At 40.7% G+C, this 22,988-nt stretch overlaps 1 protein-coding gene across 3 annotated transcripts in view; it reads left to right on the top strand.

Annotated features, from left to right (window-relative positions):
• Pits (Protein interacting with Ttk69 and Sin3A) overlaps positions 1-22,988 on the top strand; it is a 37,877-nt gene that overhangs the window by 6,470 nt on the left and 8,419 nt on the right. The window contains exons 2-4 of one of the 3 annotated variants that reach the window (XM_067155501.2): positions 13,789-14,085; positions 14,600-14,737; positions 21,927-22,057. In XM_067155501.2, coding sequence (XP_067011602.1) covers positions 13,789-14,085; positions 14,600-14,715 — 413 coding nt within the window. In that variant the 3' untranslated portion in view covers positions 14,716-14,737; positions 21,927-22,057. Of the gene's footprint in view, positions 1-13,788; positions 14,086-14,599; positions 14,738-21,926; positions 22,235-22,988 lie in introns of those variants that run through there. The other 2 variants (XM_067155499.2, XM_067155500.2) reach the window with 2 other exon arrangements.

Raw genomic sequence — 22,988 nt, forward strand, 5'->3', positions numbered from 1 at the left:
TTCCCCAATGTCTCGTTGGAAATCAACTTCACGCCTGGTTGCTTTCCTCCTATAACCATTGGGAAATTAAATGTTGTACTTCTATCCTCTCAGTTGTCTTGGTTGATGGCATTCTGGGCCGGAAAAGGTACAATACAAGTTGTTGGCTGCAAACAACTATGAGCATACTGTTTGTTTGGGGAGCTTGGGGTACTCTCTTCAGGCATTTGTATTATTCTGAGATGCTGTTTTGTAAACATTAAAGACTTATTGAATTGAAGACTGATATTACACATTGGAAACGAAGATGTCATTTAAAGTGCCCATGCGTAACATGTATTACCTCACCTTTAAATAGACTTATTCTTCATTCACTGAAGATATATTTAGCAGTGATTTATATATATATATATTTTTTGTTAGGGGCTTTACGTCGCACCGACACAGATAGGTCTTATGGCGACGATGGGATGGGAAAGGCCTAGGAGTTGGAAGGAAGCGGCCGTGGCCTTAATTAAGGTACAGCCCCAGCATTTGCCTGGTGTGAAAATGGGAAACCACGGAAAACCATCTTCAGGGCTGCCGATAGTGGGATTCGAACCTACTATCTCCCGGATGCAAGCTCACAGCCGCGCGCCTCTACGCGCACGGCCAACTCGCCCGGTTGTGAGTGATTTATATTAACATAGCCGAAAGTATCAGACAGGTTCATTACACGATTGTAAAAGACCGTGAAGACACGTTCTTACAGAGGAAAAGGTGGCCGAGTTGGACTAGATACACGCCGCAAGAATCACTCACGCGATTGGCGCAGGAAATTGAAATATGTAATCAGTTGATCATTTTGTTCTTAAAGATATAAAATTACTCGAGTCTGAGCAAAATTTCGCCATTGTTCACACCGATTTGCCACGACAGAATTGCATCGTATTTTCGGTAGGAGAATGATCAACAAGAATTTGTGGCCTCCAAGCTAGGAATTAACACAATGTGGATTACATTTAGGGCGGGCCTTCAAAAAGGTTTATGCAAGAAATCCACACCAAATAAATGTACTTTAAAGGCAGTATATAAGTTCAAATCGACTCAATGCTGAGAAGCTTGTAAAACTTCATAATAATTTCACGCTGTCTGCAATGTGTAATACACAATATAGGACATTTTAAGCACCGAATGTGATCTGGGGTAGGTAATATAATTGAAAAGAACTACATTAAAATTCTTTTTTAGCTACACTATGTAGAGGTGATTTTAATTTCATATCCAGGTGGATGTGGGGTTGGTACCTTGCATAAGGCTACGGTCTATTCTGCGCCACTTCTTGGCCAGTTTGATAATACCAGTAGAAAGTGGACAACCAAATAAACGTGGGTAAATTTGGTAAACAATGATACCAGACGCGTATGTAGGATTTAATATAACCCCGATGTGAAGCATTAAAAAGAACACGTTTTGGCTTATCCTTTTGTGTATAGGATTGATCATGGATTTTGTTTACTTACATCAAGCGATTCTTGTTCAAAGTGAAGTTCCTGCGTAATGCAGCACTATATCGTACCTACCGTTATTTTTCTTGCACTGAGACTCATACTTCTAATTGGTTCGTTCACTGCGGTAGTGCGACCGAACCTTGCATGTTGTACAAAAATCCCATGTGCATTTTGAAAGTCTCGGGTATTTCGAACCTGGGACTGTACATGGTTCAGCTCGGCAGCAAGTGTGGGACCTCATACTAAGGAGCTTCTTAGAACTCGGTGGCGTATGTGCGAGCTCTGTCCATGGCCTGTCCCTTCACTTGAAAACCCGCCAAGGGTGACGTCATGTTCCGAGTTGGAAGCCAATGTTGCCAGCTTGGCACTCGTCCTGGAATGCTGCTGCATGTAGCGTAGTCCTGATTCTTTGCTCCATAAACCATATGTATATATATTTTTGGTATTCTTTTAAAAGTAATTTTGTTGCTTGAAAGATTGCCAGATGTTGACCGGTTCTACTAGTTTGAATGTGAGGGGAGTATGGCGGGGAGGAGAAGAGAAAGGGCGTTTCCCCTCCATACCCTGCCTCGTCTTGTCTGCTGCTTTTGTCATGCACTTGATCGAAGGTTGGTTAGAGCTGAGACTCCTCGCACCCCTCTCAAGTGTGTGTGTGTGTGTGTGTGTGTTTTTTTTAAAGTTTGCTCTGCCTGCCTCCTTACCCTCTAGGTCATAGCTTTATTTCGTTCGGAACAAACAGTATTATGTTCCTGAACCTACCGTGGGAAATTCTCACAATGATGGATACCAAGCTTTTGTTTCTAAAATTTAATGGCATGGCTAATTCACTTAGTTCTCAGACGTGTTTTTATAGTGGAACGGATGATTCCAATACGGGATTAGAGTTTATTTATTTTCACTTTCCACTTCAGTTTTGAGGTCGACAGGTATTTATTTCCACCTAACAGACTGCTATAAGTAAACATTATTTCTTAATCTGTTTACCCTCCAGGGTTGGTTTTTCCCTCTGACTCAGCGAGGGATCCCACCTCTACCGCCTCAAGACAGTGTCCTCGAGCGTGAGACATTGGGTCGGGGATACAACTGGGGAGGATGACCAGTACCTCGCCCAGGCGGCCTAACCTGCTATGCTGAACAGGGGCCTTGGTGGGGAATGGGAAGATTGGAAGGAAGTGGCCGTGGTCTTCATTTACGTCGCATCCCGGCATTTGCCCGGAGAAGTGGGGAAACCACGGAAAACCACTTCCAGGCTGGTTGAGGTGGGAATAGAACCCACCTTTACTCGGTTGACCCCGTTCCAGCCCTCGTACCACTTTTTCAAATTTCGTGGCAAAGCCGGAAATCGAACCCGGGCCTGGCAGCTAATCACACTAACCGCTACACCAAAGAGGCGGACTATAAGTAAACATTTGATGTTAAATTTAGAAGCTGTTCTGCTATCTTTAACATGCTGAGAGGTGTTCGTTTTGTATTTGATAACAGAGTTGAATTTTCTCATCTTCACTCCACTGTATACTGACATGCACTTCCGTACTGAATTCTTTGACATTTTTCCAATCGGTATTCGTATGCACCATTTAGATCATATTGTTAGATGCACGTTTTCTTGATAGGCGATGTTTAAATGTTCCGTATTTGATCAGGCTCTGAATTCAGTTTTTCTTATATATAAATGCGCTGACCTCATTATTCTAGCACTCTGAGCTTAGTTGACGGGGTTTCGAACCCGGCTTAGCCTAGAAGGTAAAACAAAATATATCCTCGTATTGATTGAGTTCCTTATAACTTCGTAGATTTATGGAGGTCACCATGTTAACGCAAAATTGGATGCTCCAATAAGGGTGGGGGTGGCGTAATACCAAGTCACTGAGTTACACTATTTTTATTGTCATCTAGATTGCATGCATTTTTCTTTAAAGCCGACGTACGGTATATTTAGCAGAAAAACTAGTCCCTGCTAGCTTCCCCCCCCCCCCCACCACCACCACCACCACCACTTCCTGTCTACAAACCAGGCGGTGAGTCATGCGTGTTGGGGCTACGGGTCGATAATGGCTTGCCGCACTACACTTATCACGGAAGTTGGTCCTTGCCTTGCTTTTCGTCGATGCGATGCACGGTTTGGTCGCACAACGCTGCTGCGTTCCACTCCAGCGTTCGTGTGACGTCACTTGCGAGGCACGAGACTCTACTTCGGCTGGTCTCGGGAACAGTCGGCTCACTAACGTTGTGGAATGTTAGTTCGATCGGTTTCGTGTGATGTCGTTTGTTTTTGTCTCTCTCTGCTCCCCACTCTTTTTTTGTTTTGGTAGAGTGAAACGCGTCATCCAATGTTGCCACCTGGGTGGTTCCTATTTTTACGTTGTTGCTGTATTGCCTGTTTGACTTCTTAGTTATGTTATGACATAACGGTGAAGCATTTCATTCATGAGTCTACATATTATGTACTTCCCCAACTTTATTAGAAAAGCCGATTATTCTCTCCATTGCTTACGAGTATGTCGTGATTCATTTGTTGTAGAAACGTAGCTGAAAATTCTACGATTAGAGAACTACTGTCTACGTGCAGACTTTATGGCAGTAATTTGTTGTACAATTTCATTATTGCCCTAATAATATGACACCCAATAAGTTTTCGTTGTTGCTTTAAATATATTTTTATGTTAGCTTATCGCTGCTCCCCTTTGTTACACTGATAGTCCACCGCCCGCCTGACAGTGTACGGTTCAGACTTGCCGAAGTGCAAGGTGATGTTGGTGATTGTTGCTTTTGACTGAGGTGTAACTTCAGTACATAACCATCACCTCTTCACTCTAATCAGACAGCAAAATAGAGAGGTTCATCTCTTTGAAGAACGAAGATGGGGCCGATGACCTAGATGATAGGCCTCTTTAAATAACAGCTGTCATCATCAAGAACGAAGGTGTCGACAAAATAAAGAGGGGACCACGACGAACGTAAACATGAAACTAATCCTTACAATACTTGTTACGTTCGAGGTCGAAAAAAAACAAGTGTTGACCGAAGAAATACTATGGTGGGGGGAGCTTGGCACAAGTGGAAGTAATGCTCACTTCGGTCAGGGGCTACGTGGTCGCCAACCTACCCTCGTAAGTTTAGAGCCTAAGGGAGCTTACCCAATTAGTGCCGCCTATGTGTTCCCACTCACATGGTTTTATAAGTTGCTTTATATTGCACCTGATTGAATTCAGTCTTACCATCAGGTAGTTCACACCTCTGAGATTGCGGCAAATATGAGCGAATTGTAGGTTGTAAATATCTCTTTTCACCTAAGCATGTGTAGCTTGTTGCTGTAATAGTAATAATAATTGTAATTTAAGATTCTGCGGTCTCTCTCTCTTTTCTATTTAAGAGAATCCGAAATGCCGGACTTTTAACCCTAAAAAGGATAGCATAACTTTACATTTGGCGAACATATATTGCATGTTAGCACGTTCTGTATGTCTGTGAAACACACTGGAATTCGATCCTTCAACCCTGAATACAGGAGGCTTGTTCCTGGCCCAACTGCCTCACATTCAAGTGTCTGTGTTATTTCCTTAGTCGATCCGTTTATTCTTCGTAACCTTATTCTGCATTCGTAGATGTTCTTTAGATGAAATTGCAGTATGTTCTTTTATCGAGTTACTATAATATTGTCGAGAATATATTTTACGATGTTTTGTTGTATGATTGATGTTTTCCTCTGATCTAGTGGGTCCTCTGTGAACGTAATTCACATTGGTTGCTTTCATAATGGATTATACGTAATAATGTTAATGCATTTTGGCTTGTTCCCGCGAGCTACACGCATGCTCGTGTGACGTCACGCGAAGTCGCGGAACAGCTGATACGAACATCCTGTGTGAACGGCAACGCTATCTAGGAAAGGGATTCGTAAGTAGCGCATTAGTAGCAGGTTGAAAGGATGAGAGAGTGCGTCGCAGGTTGTGCGCAGATTGTGTGACGTCACTAACGGTTTCATGATGTCACGGCCACTAGAGCCAAACGAGCGTGCTTATGACATACACTGCATGCTGGTTGGACACAGCTGGTCGATGGATATGGCGGATTAGTTGGTTCACCTTCCATTATAAATATTATGGGTCCTTTGTTTTAACAAACTGTTGAATTAGTTATTCTTTGTTTTTGTTTTTCCCAGAGGTTTAGTCGTATCGGGGTTGTCAACCCCATAGACTTTTTCGCGTCTTACCAAGTTAATTAATATAAAACATTTTTTTTATAATTGCATATGTAAGAGTTAAATATCCAGCTTTCCAATATTATCAATCACTAGAAAATTTTAATACTGCCATACAGACTGTATTTAGGACGAGGAAGGGGTGTTTTTAAAAGTTCATACTTTTATTTCGACAGATGCGTCTATGATTATAGGAAATAACGCTTTTACACTGATATTTACTGCATATTGGTAGGCCGAATGTTCAAGTTGTGTTCTGTCGGCACGGCTAGCACTTTATGAACTAGGAATGCTGGGAATAAATGTAGTATCTGAAAGAAAGGACTTCTATCTTGATCCAGATAAATATTGTATGTTAGATTACGACTATCCCCGTGGTTTAAACAACATTATTATTCTAGACGTCATATCACTAATATTATTCGTTTGCGTGTTAATCATATGTGCACTCCTGATCAGTTATATCGTATGAGATTGGTCGAAATGCTTTGTTTCAATGTCCGCTGCTCGAAGTTAGCAGAATAAAATGGTTACAGCCGCTCTCTAGGCAACATTTCGCCTTACCCAATTAACTATCATCTTGGATGATAAATTCCACGCCCAGTACGGTGGTGGCTTTATCTAAACTTCCTTTCCGAAACCAACACTTCCATTTAATCATTTCCCCTTTTATTTCCCTTGTATGATGATGCGCTCATGTTTGTGTGGTAGAAAGTCGCCGAGAAGGATCGCTCTGGAGTGAAGCTTTGTTGCTTGTGCAATTCCTGTGTGTTATATATTCGTATTCGATTTATTATCCTGTATTCCTAACTTTATCCCTGTACGACTCGTTGGTTTAATGGTCAGCGAACTGACCTTCGGTTCAGAGGGTTCCGGGTTCGATTCCCGGCCGAGTCGGGGATTTTAAACTTCATTGGTTAATTCCAATGGCCCGGGGTCTGGGTGTTTGTGCTGTCCCCAACATCCCTGCAACTCACACACCACACAGAACACTATCCTCCACCACAATAACACGCAGTTACCATCGGAACGTCTGCGTTACAAGGGCTGCACTCGGCTTGTCATAATTTTCGGACGGTGGTGTTTAATAACTTAAATCTGGTTACATTAAATTATTCAAACAAAATTTTACCGAAAAATATTTTTTTAATATCTCGAAATGTTTGTAAATTACATATACTTCCGGGGATAACTGAACAACTTACCCCATATTATTCGTGTACAAAACACTGCAAAGCTGATAAGGAACGAGATTTGGCGATAGTTCTTTGGCTGACTATGAGCACAATGAATTACAGAATTTGAATGGAAAGTTTGGAGTGAGTTAATGATATTAGCTATAGGCGATAGAAGTGGCATTATTTATTAAGCAGTAGGATTTTAGGTTCAGGTTTTGTGAATTGATACCATAATCTATCCACTTTTCCCTGTTGTGAGTCAGGTCAGTAACCTGTGTCCTGCACGTGTATCTGTGTGTGTGTAGCCAAAGACGGAGGTGCTCGAAAGTGTTAACTGTGAAGTGAATGGCACCTTTATACTACACATTTTGAATAATAATAATATATTATGGAGCAAAATGTAGCGTATTTGTACGTGTAAATGCATTCTTGGACCTATGTTTAGCCATCCTTGCTAATTCATCAGTCACAAAAGACCAAGGGATAAGACAGCAGTTATAATTCCTATCACGACTACAATAACATTCAAGTAGAACTCCTTCCTTAAAGCATTCTGTCCGGCCCTGTATTCTTCCGACTCCGACGGTATTAGATATAGAGGCCGAGGGAGTCCGCTTTAAGAACAACAATAATAATCATTGTATGGCCTCAACTACTGTGTATAAGCATTGCGTTTTGATGCCATTTAGACTGCTTACATGTTAATTTCTACCTTCCGTTTTACCCTACCAAGTGACAAGAGGAATGAATCATTTGGGGCGTTCTTTGTCAGTTTTAATTAATTTTGTCGGGTAAACACGAAGCATGTCATCACCAGAGATCTACATGCTTGACATCTTATGGCATGGAGTGCAGAATGGAATTGTGTCTGCCTCTTCAAAAATTCTTCTGCCCCTGTCAAGTCTGAACCGGCGATCATGGGGTCTGGGGGCCGACACTCTGCCAGTGGTTAAATATTATCTTCCTCTTGATCACTGCGAGGGTAGGTTTTTTCAAAAGGGATATAATGTACTATGTTGGCATGTAAGTCATCTCTGGAGATATGTGCCATGATTAAAACTCAGCTATAGATCGCCCAACAGAGATCCGTTTTTTCTGGCGTCTGGTAGAGTGAAAAACGAAATTTTGAAATTGACATGCAGGCTGACTAAATGGCGTCGAATCAAAATGCCTACGTATTGTAGACGAGACCAACGTGGAACAAAATGTCGTCACATCTCATAAGCGGAAAAAATGTGTACAAACGATATTTTAAAAATAAAAGTCGCATCTTTGTCCGAAAATGAACCAACACTTCTCGAGCAACGGAAATACGATTACCTTCGTACCATATCATAATCGCGAAACGGGGTATTACGGTAATGTGGTAATAGGCCTACTGTGAAATTCACATCCGGAAAGTAAAGTTTCATAGAATACAGTATAGAACAGTATTATGTTACATACTATGTGCACGTTTGTGCACATTTAATAATAAAAGTAAAGTTTGCTGTTTTGTTGGATACTATCTATATGATGCTTTTTAACGTTTTTAAAATATTCGTTTAAGGCGAAATGTTGATAACTAGGTGATGTATGAACGGATAAATTTAGGTTTATGCGGTAACTGTAATGGGGAGGGGAGAAGTCGTGACCAGTACTTAAATGAGCGTTTCAGTGGTGTTTAGGAAGAAATAATCACAAGCTGCTGTACCAGCTGTAAAGTAGGCTGTCATATTTTAAAGTGGGATGTAGTGGCACCAGCTGATACTCGGTCCCGTTGTGTTCACTGACGTGCGCAGCATTGCGCCACCTTGTACCGCCTACCTGCTGCATTCCTCTCTACGTTACGTCATCAGCGAGGCGAGGAATCTTGTCTTACGAACTTGACCTTTCGTTGATACGCCAAGGCGTCCATTTTCCACAGCAGCAACTTGGTCGTTCAGGTTACTGTTCATTATGAGGTTAGAGAGAGTTTGTACAGAAAAAAGTTTTTCTTTGTATGGTTTACAAATTGAAAACCAATATCATATTAAAACCTGGTCGGCTCTTTGTTCTTGGAATTGAAGTTTATCAGCCACTATATTTTAACTCGGGGTCTGGATGTTTCACTTTCATCACAACCTTCGTCCTGCGGTGCTAATTACTTTCCATATTTAAAACCGATCTTGCTACCCTTCCCTGACAGGTTTTCGAAAACTTCCGTGTCAGGCAATAATAATTACCATAGCTCATACGGTAAACATGTATGGGACGTAAACATATTGGAAATAACATTTTCTACATTTTGTGTTAGGCACAGTAAATAGATATTTTGCGGAGATTATTGGGCGTTTGTGAAAAAGAAAACCTTTTTTCTCTTTGCGAAAATGAAATGATCATAAATATGTCTCGGTCATGGCCATCCATCAACGGCTGCTAATTTCAGATGACCGCCAACCTTACGACATTGTCTTCACGCATTTTGTGACGGGATAATTTCGAAACGCAAATTTTCAGATGACCCCCAACCATAAGACATATTTGTCAAAATCCCGATTATCTGCTTTGTTATTTCTCGTACGGGAAAAACACACGGAACATAAAATTGAAATTATGTTCTGCATAACTATTTTTATACAGTTTTTTTTGATACGGTACTGTTAATATTAACAGACAAATTGAACATCTGTTTTGGCCCACGATACGTCTCTGTATACTCAACAAATGACATACTGTACATAACCTAATGCGCAACCCGGTTATCCATACCGAGTTTCGAGAAATTGACTGACAGATTAAAATTGAACCGAATCTTTTTTCGACTTTTGCATAACTAATCACAGATAAATAGCAAAGTGTGAGGCAAAAGTTTGATGTGTACTAACAACATTATAATTTTATTTACTGTATATAGATAGATAACAGTCGCTCACTGCGTGGGTAGTGGTGATTATTGTTTCAAGAGGAAGTACAACTAGGCAATCAGAAGGAAAATGGAAGAGGCTCGACACTTCAAAAACTGAAGATTCTTGCAGAAGAAAGGCTAGGATCACGCAGGGCATGAAAGAGAAAGATCCCTAGGCCTCGAAAACCTAATACCATCAGAGTTAAAAAAGAACAAGATTTGAGACGAGGGAGTTTTTCATTTTCACACCCTTCGTCTTTCTTTGACCTATACTTCCAATTGGTGGTACAATTCTGAGTACACGAAGTAGAATTTGGATCTCACACATTTTCCATACACAAAGTATCCCTTTTGTTTTCCCCCAACACATATTACATAATACCACATATTGCTGACTGGCTTTCAGTCCATTGTCCTTTTATCACTTAATTCTCTCAGTTATAATCCCAATGACAAAATCTACACTGGTTGTCTTTCAATTGCTCTCATTGAGTTTTATCATCTTCATGATTTGTTGTGCTTGATATGCCGGTTATCTTTTGATTTAGTGGGTTCGAACCACACTGTCGGCAGGCCGGAATATGGTTTTCTGTGGTTTTCCATTTTCACACGAGTCAAATTAAGGCCACGGCCGCTTCCTTTCCACTCCTACCCTTTTCCTGTCCCATTGTCGCCATAAGACCTATCTGTGTTGGTGCGACGTAAAGCAACTGGGGTCTTTTGATTAATGTTTCTTACTATTTTAATTCTTAAGCGGAGATTTTTTTGAACATAACAATCTGTAAATGCTGATCTGATGTTAAATGGGGATATTCAGTTTCATTTATTGGACTGGGATTTCTTTTCAGGTGACAGTAAGATTTTTTTTTTTACCTATTTTGCTTTATGTCACACCGACACAGACGGGTGTTATGGCGACGATGGAAAGGGAAAGGCCTAGGAATGGGAAGGAAGCGGCCGTGGCCTTAATTAAGGTACAGCCTCAGCATTTTCCTGGTGTGAAAATGGGAAACCACGGAAAACCATCTTCAGGGCTGCTGACAGTGGCATTCGAACCCACTATCTCCCGGATGCGAGCTCACAGCTGCGCGCTCCTAACCACATGGCCAACTCGTCCGGTAGTACGATTTATTTTCGTAGAGTCGTCGGGTGATACAGCGCTTGGAACATAAAAAGTTGAAGTTGAAGCATTTTCCATAATGCTTGAATTAGTTTTACATTGCAGTCTTTCATTACATTCAGCGACAGGATGATCTTTCGTTTTGGGTTGACCGTTTGAAGAAGTGTCAGTTCAGGAGTTTTGGGCAAGGGTATTGTTTCTTTGATAACCATGTGACTGAAGGTCAGTGAAGGTGCATAATTGACCGTTTCATATAAACTTTCTTCTCTGACCTTCTGTGTGTGGTATCTACAGTAAGAAAAATGCAAACATCTATGATTGAAATTGTACCATTCCATCCAATTGAAAATGTACCACATGTACTTCAACATGAGTGCTTGTGGAGATATGGTATTATAAATAGCACATTGCACTTCAAGAAAAGGTCTCAGAGCTCAGCTAAGACAGCTTCCAACTTATAACAACGTGAAATACAATGATGCATTGCTCACCTTGCAATAGAAAATCGGTAGTTTCTTGCAAACTAATAGAAACAGATTGTTTTTCACATTCACAAAGGCGCTGCTTCACTCTTCCCACAGCCAGTCACATGTAAGTGGTACTAATGTTGAAGAATGAAATATAGTGGCTTTTTTTTTTTTTTCTTCTAGGGGCTTTACGTCGCACCGGCACAGACAGGTCTTATGGCGACGATGGGATAGGAATGGCCTAGGAGTTGGAAGGAATCGGCCGTGGCCTTAATTAAGGTACAGCCCCAGCATTTGCCTGGTGTGAAAATGGGAAACCGCGGAAAACCATCTTCAGGGCTGCCGATAGTGGGATTCGAACCTACTATCTCCCGGATGCAAGCTCACAGCCGCGCGCCTCTACGCGCACGGCCAACTCGCCCGGTAGTGGCTTTTCTAAGTTTGATCGGAATTGTACTTATACTTACTTCTACTTACATTGAAATCATACCACTCTACCGAACTAGACTTGCCTTTCAAACTAGGCCTAGGTTGTATTTTATACGGAAGTAAAGGGCTTTATGAAGTAAAAGAATGTTCACCTTTACTGTAGCATCATCTTTCTTTGTCTCTGTACCAAGTTTCGTGAACATATTCCTTCTTGTCTTTATGTATTTTTTTAATTAATAAGAAAAGCGCACAAACATGCAGAGAGTTAGGTTTCATTGTTCTTTGCTATATTCCATTAAAGATTTAGTGCGCTTGTGGCACTCACTGAAGTGGTAGCGCTTACAGGCCTTCCCGCAGAGGTTGCATACACATTCTGGTGAGGGTTCGTGGAAACCGTTTCTTGTCTTTATATACCTACTTGCATTTTATTGAAGAGTGCAGGCTCCAGTGGCATATGAGCACAGCACTGAACTGTACGTTGCATTATTTACTCTCATAGTCTTGCCTCATACTTCGTAACTTACTTGGATGATTCGCTGAAAATTATGCAGAATTCTTGAGATATAGCTATTTTTAAGGATGAACAAAAATAGGGCAAATTTGACTAACCATAAAGGTGTTATAAGCAAAAATTCAAAAGATTGTGCATTTTCAAAAATTAAAATACGAATTTTCCAAAGATCTTCATAAATGTATAATTAATTACATGGGGTTCCTATTCTAGAAAAAATTTCTGCCTTGAAGAGGAGTGACGAAATGTCTGTTCTTGCTCTGGGATATTCTGATTTTGAGAGTGTGTGGTCATGACTTCATTCTAACAACTGGGCAGCCAGCCTCTATTAACACTGACTAGAAGGAAAATGGAAGAGGTCCGCCACTTCGAAGAATGAAGGTATCGGCAAAATAAAGGGAAGGGTCTACGTAGAAGGGTGGGAAAATAAGACTCCCTAACGTAATACCGCCTGAGTTGGAAAGGAGCACGAGTTGACCAGCGGAGGTCAGATAGGAAAGATGGATGTGAGGAGCCTGGCGCAAGTAAGTGGAAGTAGTGCCAGATTCAGCTTGGGGAACCGTGGTCCTATTTTAGTCTCCATTTACAACAGACAGTGGATACTCTCCAGCTGTCCCGTAGTCAAAGCCATAACTGAAGGAAACCGAATTGTTACCTTCTTCCATTGCAGAGACTTTGTAGAATTAACATGTACAGTACAAAGTAAGAGACAATATTCTATAGTATGCCATGCTCACTGAGATTATAGAATTAGCCCGCTGACTAGATTCTTTTCAGCAAATTAATTTTTAACTCGTTGCACTTGTGTTCTATTGTTGTGTGAAAAATACATATTTTGTGAATGGTCTTCAGTTCTTGTGCTGCTGCTAATTGTAAGATTAAGTAATCTTTGGAATATAGTATGCACATTGCCTCTTCATTAAAAGTCAGGTAAACTGTGTGAAACTAGCACTGTCAGACTGAAGCAAAACAGCGTGTCTACAATTTGTTTTAAAAGTTACGAGAGACTGGTTCAGTCTTCAACAAAAAGAGTCTTTATTTAGCATGTCTTTACGTTTGATACCTTCCAAAATACGATAGTCAAATTTTGAAAACACCTTCCCGCATAAACCTTCCAGCCCCTCAGCCCAGCACTGTGTCAAGATTGGTATTAGGAGGGGTTCAGATCTCCCATTCATGAACTGTCAAAGGTATTTGCGTACTGATTTTTCTACAGACTTTTCTGTACCACTTGGAACGTAACCAAGCAGTTTGGCCCTCAAAATGGAATTTATAGCGATTGCTTTCATTTTTGTTACTCGAGTCAATCGTGTTGGAAGTGGGATTAATGTATCAGGATTCTTGTTGCAGTACAGAAGATATCTTACCTACCTCAATCTTACTCCTCTGTTGCTGTGTAACTCTGATTGGGTGAATGCTCTGTTAGCTGCACTCTTGACTTATGAGGTGGTGGAATGACTTACCTTGTGGTCCTCCCAGTGGTTGTGGTTTTAGTTTTTATTTTGTTTTATTTAGCTTTGTTGGTAGCATGTCTTGGTTGTGTTCAGGTTACCCCGGAGTGGTGCCATTAAATGGAGGTGCCGGTTCTCCTCTCGGGCCCCGCACCGGTTCTCCTCCAGACCAGCAGCCTGGTGTCGGTGGTGGACAACCGTCCTCACAGCAACCTCAGTCCCAACAGCAGCAGCAGGCCGGAGGAGGAAGCAGTCAGTCGCCCATGGCAGCGCTCATGTCGGTGGCGGACACGCTTCCACCCGGCTCCCCGCGCAGCGCTGGAGGCAGTCCTCCAGGCTCGGGAGGACCACGGTCTGCCTCCAGGGGATCGCAACACTCGCCTAATTCGTCAGGTAAATATCTTCGAAACGTGTGTGGGACAGATTTAGCTCCTGTTTGTTGTTCATGGGATGGATTTAATTTCCTAGTTCGAACATTTCAAAAAATAGACAATATCGTTTGAAACTATAGACTTCCTTTCTTTTGTTTCTTCAGTTTCCTTTAGCCTTTTCCAGGTATATCAGCTGAATATAATTGTTAATATTCCTCCCCACTTTTTCTTCTCTGGGGGAGGGGAGGGTGGGACTGTTCAAAATGTTTGGAATCAAGTCCTTTTAGGTAGTTCACCATTTGCTAAAGAAATATTCTTCAAATTTGCCTAGAATGATGTTGAACTTGAGTTCATGTCATTTAGGCGTATGTTTCTCAGCCTTGCAGTTTTCTTGCCTGGGTTCGTATGTACATACATTTTTAAACATTATTTTTTATTTAAGTTTCTGATTTTATTTATTTCAATTTTTACTAAGTTTAACCTTTTATTTTGTTCCACTTTCCATTATCAGCTCTTTCTTTTATTTCTTTACCTAGAAGATGTGAGATGGGAAGGGAGACGGCCATGGCCTAATTTCAAGGTACCTACACGTCAGCCATCTGGAGAGAATGGGGTAAACCCTGGGAAACCTCACTCGGGAAGGCCGGTCTGACCGGCAACCTCTCAAATACGAGGCAAGTACGCTGTTAGCTGCGAGCCTTGTACATTGCTGATGCTTCCGAGCTTTTATGGCTTTCCAGAAATCGTCGGAAATGCTTACCATAAGAAAACTCCTATCTATACAAAACGTACTTGGAGGTGGAATGCTTCCAGACGATCTTCCTCACATTATTCATAGTAAGTTTGCGCTCATAATATCGTCAATGTGGGAAACGTGAATGCAGCTTAAACTTATATTATACATTTTTGAACCAAATTGACAAGTAAAATCAACAGAATTATATATATTAAACTTAGAAACCTAAACTAGCCCTAAGCCTAGCTACTTCATGAAACCAATGCTTCAAATTATAAGTAATCATTTTGCACTGGCCAGATCTGTTTGGAATATAAACCTCTTCATTGTTTCCTATCCTTCCATCAGCTCTCCAACATTCTGTTCCAGTCTCCTTTCTTCTTACTCCATGCAGCCATCTTCTGTCTGTTGGTCCTCTTCTTTGCCTCTTCCATCTTGTGCATTCTTCTGGGTATCCCCAAGTCCTCCCATGGCATTGTAGTTGACATTTTTCTGTTCTGTTCTCTCTTGTAAGAAAAGTGTATGAATATCAGTTAAAATTCTTGACTGGAAATTTTACGTGTAATTGTAGAATGAAAGTACATGTAACCTAACTTAAAATATACTGGAATAGATATTCTTAAAAATCTATTGTAAAAAAAAAAGGGGGAAAAAAAACCAAGAGAACTATGTGTATGCCAAACCACTTACCACAAACATTATAGTTGAGAACTCTGGAACAGAACAAGTGAGACAATACCCTTACCTCATTACAGGATAAGAATCAAAAGTAATATTTTGCTCTAACAAAGAAAGATTTTACAAATAAAAGGAAGTTATTGGTCCAGAATGACATGACTGTAGTGCTGACAAAGGAATTTGCAAAAATCTTTGCCTGAAGCATCCTGTTATATGGTAGTGAGAGTTGGACTGTGGGGAAAGAAGAAGCAGCAGAGATGTGGATTTGGAAAAGTATAAACTGTAGACGCTGGGGAGGGAGAGAAACAAATATGGAGGTGTTCAAAGACGTTGTTGAAGACAGTACAGTGCTAAGTGTAATGGATAAATGAAAAAGAAAATTCCTTGGTCACTCTGTACAGCATAAGTTTTCTTCTGAACATCATGGAGAGCGGAAATTGTGAGGGGGAGGGTGATTGAGGAGGAAATACGTAGGGTGTAATTGAAATAACAGGTGATAGAAGAGACTCAGCTGCAGCATCAAGGTCAAGAAAGTTATTCCACCTCATGTGAAACAAGATTTATCAGTAGCAAAAATTCTGGTAAGGAAATCGGTCTGTTGCCGTTTATTACTCGGAAACCACGGACAGAACCACTTCCCATGCAGAAAATCTGTTTTGTGAAGGTGCTGAGATGGGTACAACAGCTCATGGTGTTCAATGTACAACATTGTGAGACACACTTAGGCCTACCTCATGGCTTTTGTTCTAATGTTCCTCCCCAGGTCACTTCTGACAAAGTCTAAAATGTCTTCCTCTGCTGTCTATACATGTTGTTGCTGTGAGTGACCGAGTGGGTTGTAGTTGTCCAGTGTATTGAAGTCTCTCAAGAACAGTGACAAAAGCCTGATAACTTGGGTTTTTTCGGTTGGAAAAAGGTTCTTTATGGATTCGTCCCACCCTTGCTCTATTAAATTTTTTCTATGTATATATATTTTTTTTAGAATTTGCTGTACGTCGTACCGACACGGTTAGATCGCATGGCGACAGTGGGATAGGAAAGGGCTAGGAGTGGGAAGGAAGCGGCCTTGGCCTTGATTAAGGTACAACCCCAGCATTTGCCCAGTGTGAAAATGGGAAACTATGGAAAACTATCTTCAGTGCTGCGGACAGTGGGGTTCGAAGCCTCTATCTCCCGGATGTAAGCTCACAGCTGCGTGCCCCTAACCGCACGGCCAACTTGCCTGGTCTCTATTAAACCTTGCCGCTCCATATATTAAAATTATATTGTTTATTTCATGATTTCGATAAAGTCATTTTGCATGAACTCAACAACTCACGACCTAAAAAAGTGCACAGCTGTGGAGGGGAGGGCAAACTGGGGAGATCACAGCGATGTTCACGTTCTGTTCAGCAGAGTTGAGTATCCACATTGCCTATGACCTCTCACAAACATTGACCAAAGTTTTGTGATTTATTTTCTCCTACACTAATAACACACCTGTGGATCAGTGGTACATTGTCGGCCTCCGGATCCCAAGATAGCAGGTTTAAACCTGGCAGAGGTAGTCGGATTTTTGAAGGGCGGACTAAAGTCCATTCGACACTCCATGTCATACGATGTCGGCATGTAAAAGATCTCTGGTGACACATTTGGTGTTCACCGAACAAAATTCATTAAATCTCAGCCATAGATGCCCAAGAGAGTTTTGGTTTACTCTCACTGCCATCTAGTGGGCCTAGAGTAAAATGGAACGTCGAAATTGACAAGCAGACAGCAGGTGGCGTCAAATTGAAATGACTGCACACGGTTGCTGAGGCCATATGATGATGATGATGAAGATAATATTATTATTATTATTATTATTATTATTATTTCTACACTAATTAAGATAGGAGTAACATTTTTAAGACGTTTGCTTAGAATACCGGTACCATCTTCCAACACCCGTTTAAATGACGTACGTTATTTCAATTACATCCTGTATATATGAGGTGAGTAGTATAGTGAGGTTCACATGATATAAAGATTGTGAGAAATAGAAGAAAATTTTTGTAAGCTCGACTACAGTACGTACAGAATGGATCATATTGCAAATTTTCGGCTTCTTTGTTTTGAAAAGTTGAAAAAATTCCTCAGGTACTGACATGTTGACCACCACCACACACACTCTGAATGGCTATCCAAAACAAAAGTTCTACAAAATATTTTGTTACGCCAAGTTTGTTGTGTGCAAGTTAAAAATGATCAAGATTTGTGAGCAATCTGTTAAGATGATGGTAGTTCATTGAAACAATAAGCGGTGCAAATTTACATGCATTGTGATGCTTGTAATGGTGGAGGCAAGTCGCTTCTTTGTTCATTGTGATAGTACATTACTCCTGTTGAAACAGGTGTGAAGGAATGCTACCAACTGCTGTTGTCTGTGAGATCATGGAAGATCTAAAACATTTATTTGCTCTAGGTATAAACCATTTTCTCTCATTTCTGTTTGTCGAAAGTAATTGAGCTACGCATTGGTTTTATTCGTCCGTTTTTAATTTTCAAAGATTATTCTGGTTGAACGAAGGCAACAAATACTGTAAGCCAAAAGTATAAAAATGGCTGACTTGCCCCTGCAACAATAAGAAATATGTACATTAGGTTTCAGCTGTCCATAAAGACATTCGTTGTTTTGTGCCGTCTTCTTACAGAAGGTTGGCCACCATTACAGAGTAATTTTCCCATTTTGTGTTTCCTGAAACAGAGTTGCCATTTTGTTGGCATTGAAGAAGCTCTGTCGAAGATTCTGTATCCAGGGTAATCAATCTTTTCCACCTACATCCATGTTCTTCTCTGTCTTGCCTTCTGTGATCATTTGTATCAGGCTGTATTTGTTATTTTGGAAGATAGGACTGAAATATTGTAGGTGTTTTTCTGTTCTTTGCGAGTTTTAAGACTTCACATGATTTTGTGGCACAATAGAGAACCTCTGTATGGCGTGGTTTATCCATGGCATCGTGAACATTCTGCAATATATACACACTGCAGAGACGTGCAGTTGGTTCATCGAAGAAGCCTTTAGTGTCCATCATTCATTACTAGCAGTAACATTCACCACTTTGCGACACTCCCAGCAAATTTCGAATTGGAGGTCGGCTCATTTTCCAAGTCTACTACTACTACTACTACTACTACTACTACTACTACTACTACTACTACTACTACTACTACATTTTGTATTGATTGGCTGGGTTTGCTTTCTTACTGATCTGCTTCTATTTAGAACAAGAATACTTCTTGTTGTGTGTTATAATATTTATGAGCAATTACTGTCTACTGCAAGGCTGAGATGGTTCAAAGGGAAAATTCAGGAAAATAGAAATAATTTGTGTATATGTGTCTTCTCATGGCTGTGTTTGTCTTCCTTACAAGCTTATTACTTAATAAAATATGTTTTGAGTATATTAGTAATTTCAGTGGACAGAGATACTAGTCATACAAGAATGCTACAGAACAAAGCATAGCTTTACCCAATCAGTGGTGCACGTGTATGTATTTTCTACCTAAATACAGTTGGCACCATTTGTCCTGTGTTGTTCCCTCCTGTGTTCTGTCTAGTACTGCCGGCGCCGTGGTTTAGGGGTAGTATGCTCACCTCTTACCCGGAGGCCCCGCGTTCGATTTCCGGCCAGGTCAGGGATTTTTACCTGGACCTGAGGGCTGGTTCAAGATCCACTCAGACTATGCTATTAGAATTGAGGAGCTATCTGACGGTGAGATAGCGGCCCCGGTCTAGAAAGCCAAGGATAACGGCCGAGGGAATTGTCGTGCTGACCACACGACACCTCGTAATCTGAAGGCCTTCGGACTGAGCAGGGGTCGCTTGGTAGGTCAAGGCCCTTCAAGGGCTGTAGTGCCATGGGTTTTTTTTTTTTTTTTTGTCTAGTACTAGAGTTACAGTACGTTACAAAATTTAACTATACACCATATTCTCATGGAGTGTACAGAATTCTCACTGTGCTTCTTAGATAATATTCTAAATATTTGAAGTCATATAATATAGAAAAGTAGGAACATGAATAAGAAAACACAAATTGAGGAGTTTTGTGTAGCGGTGAGCTTGCATTCGGAAGGTGTGGCTTCAGGCAGTCCTGAAAATGTTTTTTCATTTTCTCTGCTTTTTCATTTTCACGCTGGGCAAATCCGAGCAAATGGCCGCGTAGTTTGCGTCGCGTAGCTATCAGCTTGCGTTCAGGAGTGTTGGCAGCCCTTAAAATGGCTATCTGTGGTTTCCCATTTTCACACCAGGCAAATGATGAGGCTGTACCTTAATTAAGGCCATGGCCGCTTCCTTTGCGCGACGTAAAACAAATTGTGGGGGGGACGTAAGCAAATGTTGGAGCTGTACCTTATTTAAGGCCATAACAGCTTCCTTCCTAACCATAGCCGTTGCTCCTCCCATCATTGCCATAAGATCTGCGTGTGTCAGTAGCAAAAAAAAATCCCCCTACAAGCTCATTTCTGCTTACCCCATTCATCAGGGGCTGGGCTTCAACACGCTTGGAGGATCATCTGGCCGCCGTGATGTGGTACGTGTAGGATAAAGAGGAAGCCAAATAAATCCAAGAAAATGGAAAAGAGAAAAAGATACAGATGAATATGCGTGCTAAGACTGGGCAGGATAGAACTCCTACCATTTGAAGATTTGGAGATTGTCCTTTTCCGATGCTGACCTGTTGTCGTGTTTCTTCTAATAATGTACGTTTGATAGTATGTTGATAGTATTATTGTTGTCAATTGTATGGCTTTTGGTGCTGGGAGTGTCAGGCACAGGTCTTTCTATTTGATGCCCATGGGTGACTGAATAACAAGGCTTAATATCTCCATCCGATGGACGAATCGCCATCAGCTCCATATAAACACTACGGAGAGGTGTTTGGAATTGAATCCAGGTTTTTGGTATTCATTTTAGTGATAAACTGTATACCACGACCTGTCTTATTCTGTCGGCCAATGTTCTGATGGTGACGGTCATAACCATGGTGTCTGGTGCCTTGACGAACGTGGCCATCAGGCGGGTGACAGTATGCCAGTGAGTGAGGAGGGTATGCTGACAATTTTGCTCTGCTGTGTCTTCAACTGTTACTGGAACAATGGCTTCTCATTTAGAAACTGTGTAGACTGGTGTTGTGGTTTATTTCACCATTTGATTTTCCAATATCAGTTTGGCCTCGGGCAGTTAGTTGTTTTCTTAAAAAAATACATATTCTGCATTAAATTTTCTGGGCATGGATGTTACTTTCAAGGGTGTTATTTTAAGTTGAGGAATACAGATTCCAACTAGGGGCTGATGACCTAGATGTTAGGCCCCTTTAAACGATGATCATTGCAGATTCCATCATAGAGCTTCTGTCAACTTGCTTTTTTCAGCACCCATGTTTTGTGGCAGTAAGTGTCTACAGGGCAATGAGGGCACTGACCTGTCCACATTTTATTCCTCTCACCGATGTCCTGCTTGTATCAGTTGGAAAAGTTGCTTTTCTATTGCTTTCCCTGCCATTGATTTGACTGCTGTCCAGGGTGTTTTCGTTTTGACCTGTCGTATCCTTCAACTTGGAAATGTCACGAGGCAGAGAAAATCTTGCTTTACAGTCTTCAGTATCGTATAGGATGTAAGATCATTAGGCATGAAATTGCAGTTTTGCCGCTTGGTAACAGTCACTGTGTATAGCCATTTGTCTTGTACTTACTATAATTTATGATTTGTGATCATATGCAAATTTTATGGTTGCTATTGTTCATACTTTCTATTGTTCATTGGTATTGAAATATGTAAATGTTCCTGAATAATTTATTTGAACAACTGTTCTCAAACTATACAAGCCTAGAAAGTACTTCGTAAAATCTATTCCCTATAATGTAGTTTCATCTCATTTCTTTTACTGATGAATTTCTTAAATTCAAAAGAAGTTTCCCCAAATATTGGCTCTTTCATGTTACTACATGTTCTTATTGCATGAAAGCCCATTGTTTTCTTCATTCTTTATGTTTGATTACCATTGTTCCTATCTCTTCTCAAGACCTGCCATCCACATTTGTTTAAGAATTTTCTGCTGGTAGTTCAGTGTGGCTGAATGGTTAGCATGTTGGCCTTTGATCCAAAACGTCCCGGGTTCAATTCCTGCCGAAACGGGGATTTGGTTAATTATATGGCTCTGTGGCTGGGTCCGTATGCAGTTTTCAGCATTAGAATTAATTGTAAATAGTACTCAATCCTAGTAGATGTGCAGATTGCTTATTGGACGTCACTCGAAAGACGACGCCATATGACTGTTGTTGTTATTATTATTATTATTATTATTATTATTATTATTATTATTATTATTCAGTTATTCTGTTTGTGATAATTTTGTTTAAACAGGAACAGTATTTTTTTTTCCTTTAGATATTAGGGTAAAGCTAATTATGGATTCTCAATTTGATTTTAGCATCGAGTGGGCGCCGATCATCGGGTAGTCGTCATGTCAGTTCTACCACTGTCTCGTCGAGTGAGGCTGCTAACACTAACGGAGCCGGCAACGAGGGTGCTGGCGCACCAACGGAAGGAAATGGTGGCAGTAATGGGAGCACCACAGGAGCCGCTGCAGCAAATCCTAGCACAACAACACTCAAATGTACACTGTGCCAAGAAAGGCTAGAAGACACCCACTTTGTGCAGTGCCCGTCCGTTCCTCATCACAAGTTCTGTTTTCCTTGCTCACGGGATAGCATCAAGCGGCAGGGAGCTGGACAAGAGGCGAGTATTTTTTTATTATTTTACATCCCATTTGCAGTTTTCCCACAGGATTTATTAGGGCTCTGCATCTCTGTTTTCTCTCTGACCGTTCCTCATGGAAGACTGATTCATCTCCCAACACTCTGTAATATTCTCTGCTACTGAGGTTTTCCATTGCTTTCTGGCCTTTCCTCATCTCGCTGAAGATTTAAGTAGATGCTCTTCTGGCGTACTCAAGGAACTGTATTTCATCTCAGTTTAATTACATCAATCTTATTTTGAATTCTTTGTACTTCTACAGCATTCCTGATGTCTTTATTACAAACTGTCTCTCACATGGGTGTTTTTATCCATCTTGTTTGTGAGAAATCTCATTTCTGCAGCCTAAATCTTGCCCTTTTGTCATTCTTTAAAGTTAATGTTCCTACAGCATGTGTCGAGTGGTGCATGATACTATTTGTACAATATCAGCCTGCAATTCTTATGCATTTTGTTTTATCAAACACACTGATATAATCTGAAATTTGTCTTATTCTTGCATCACTTTCTTTGTCCACTTTTTCATGTTAAATTATGTTTTACAGTTAACACAATTTGTTAATTGAATTTGTTTGGTTAGCAATGGAAAAAAGATAAAAACTGTCTGCTTGTGTGTGAAAACAATTACACTAGTCCTTCCATATGGAGAGTAAATTCTGTAGTTCATTTGAAAGCAGCTGCATAGTTTTGTTTGCTTAATATTATGTTTATTTGTTTTATAAACAATCTGATAAAT

This window comes from Anabrus simplex, chromosome 11 (genome assembly GCF_040414725.1).
Source record: "Anabrus simplex isolate iqAnaSimp1 chromosome 11, ASM4041472v1, whole genome shotgun sequence".
NCBI classification, from domain to species: Eukaryota; Metazoa; Arthropoda; class Insecta; order Orthoptera; family Tettigoniidae; genus Anabrus; species Anabrus simplex.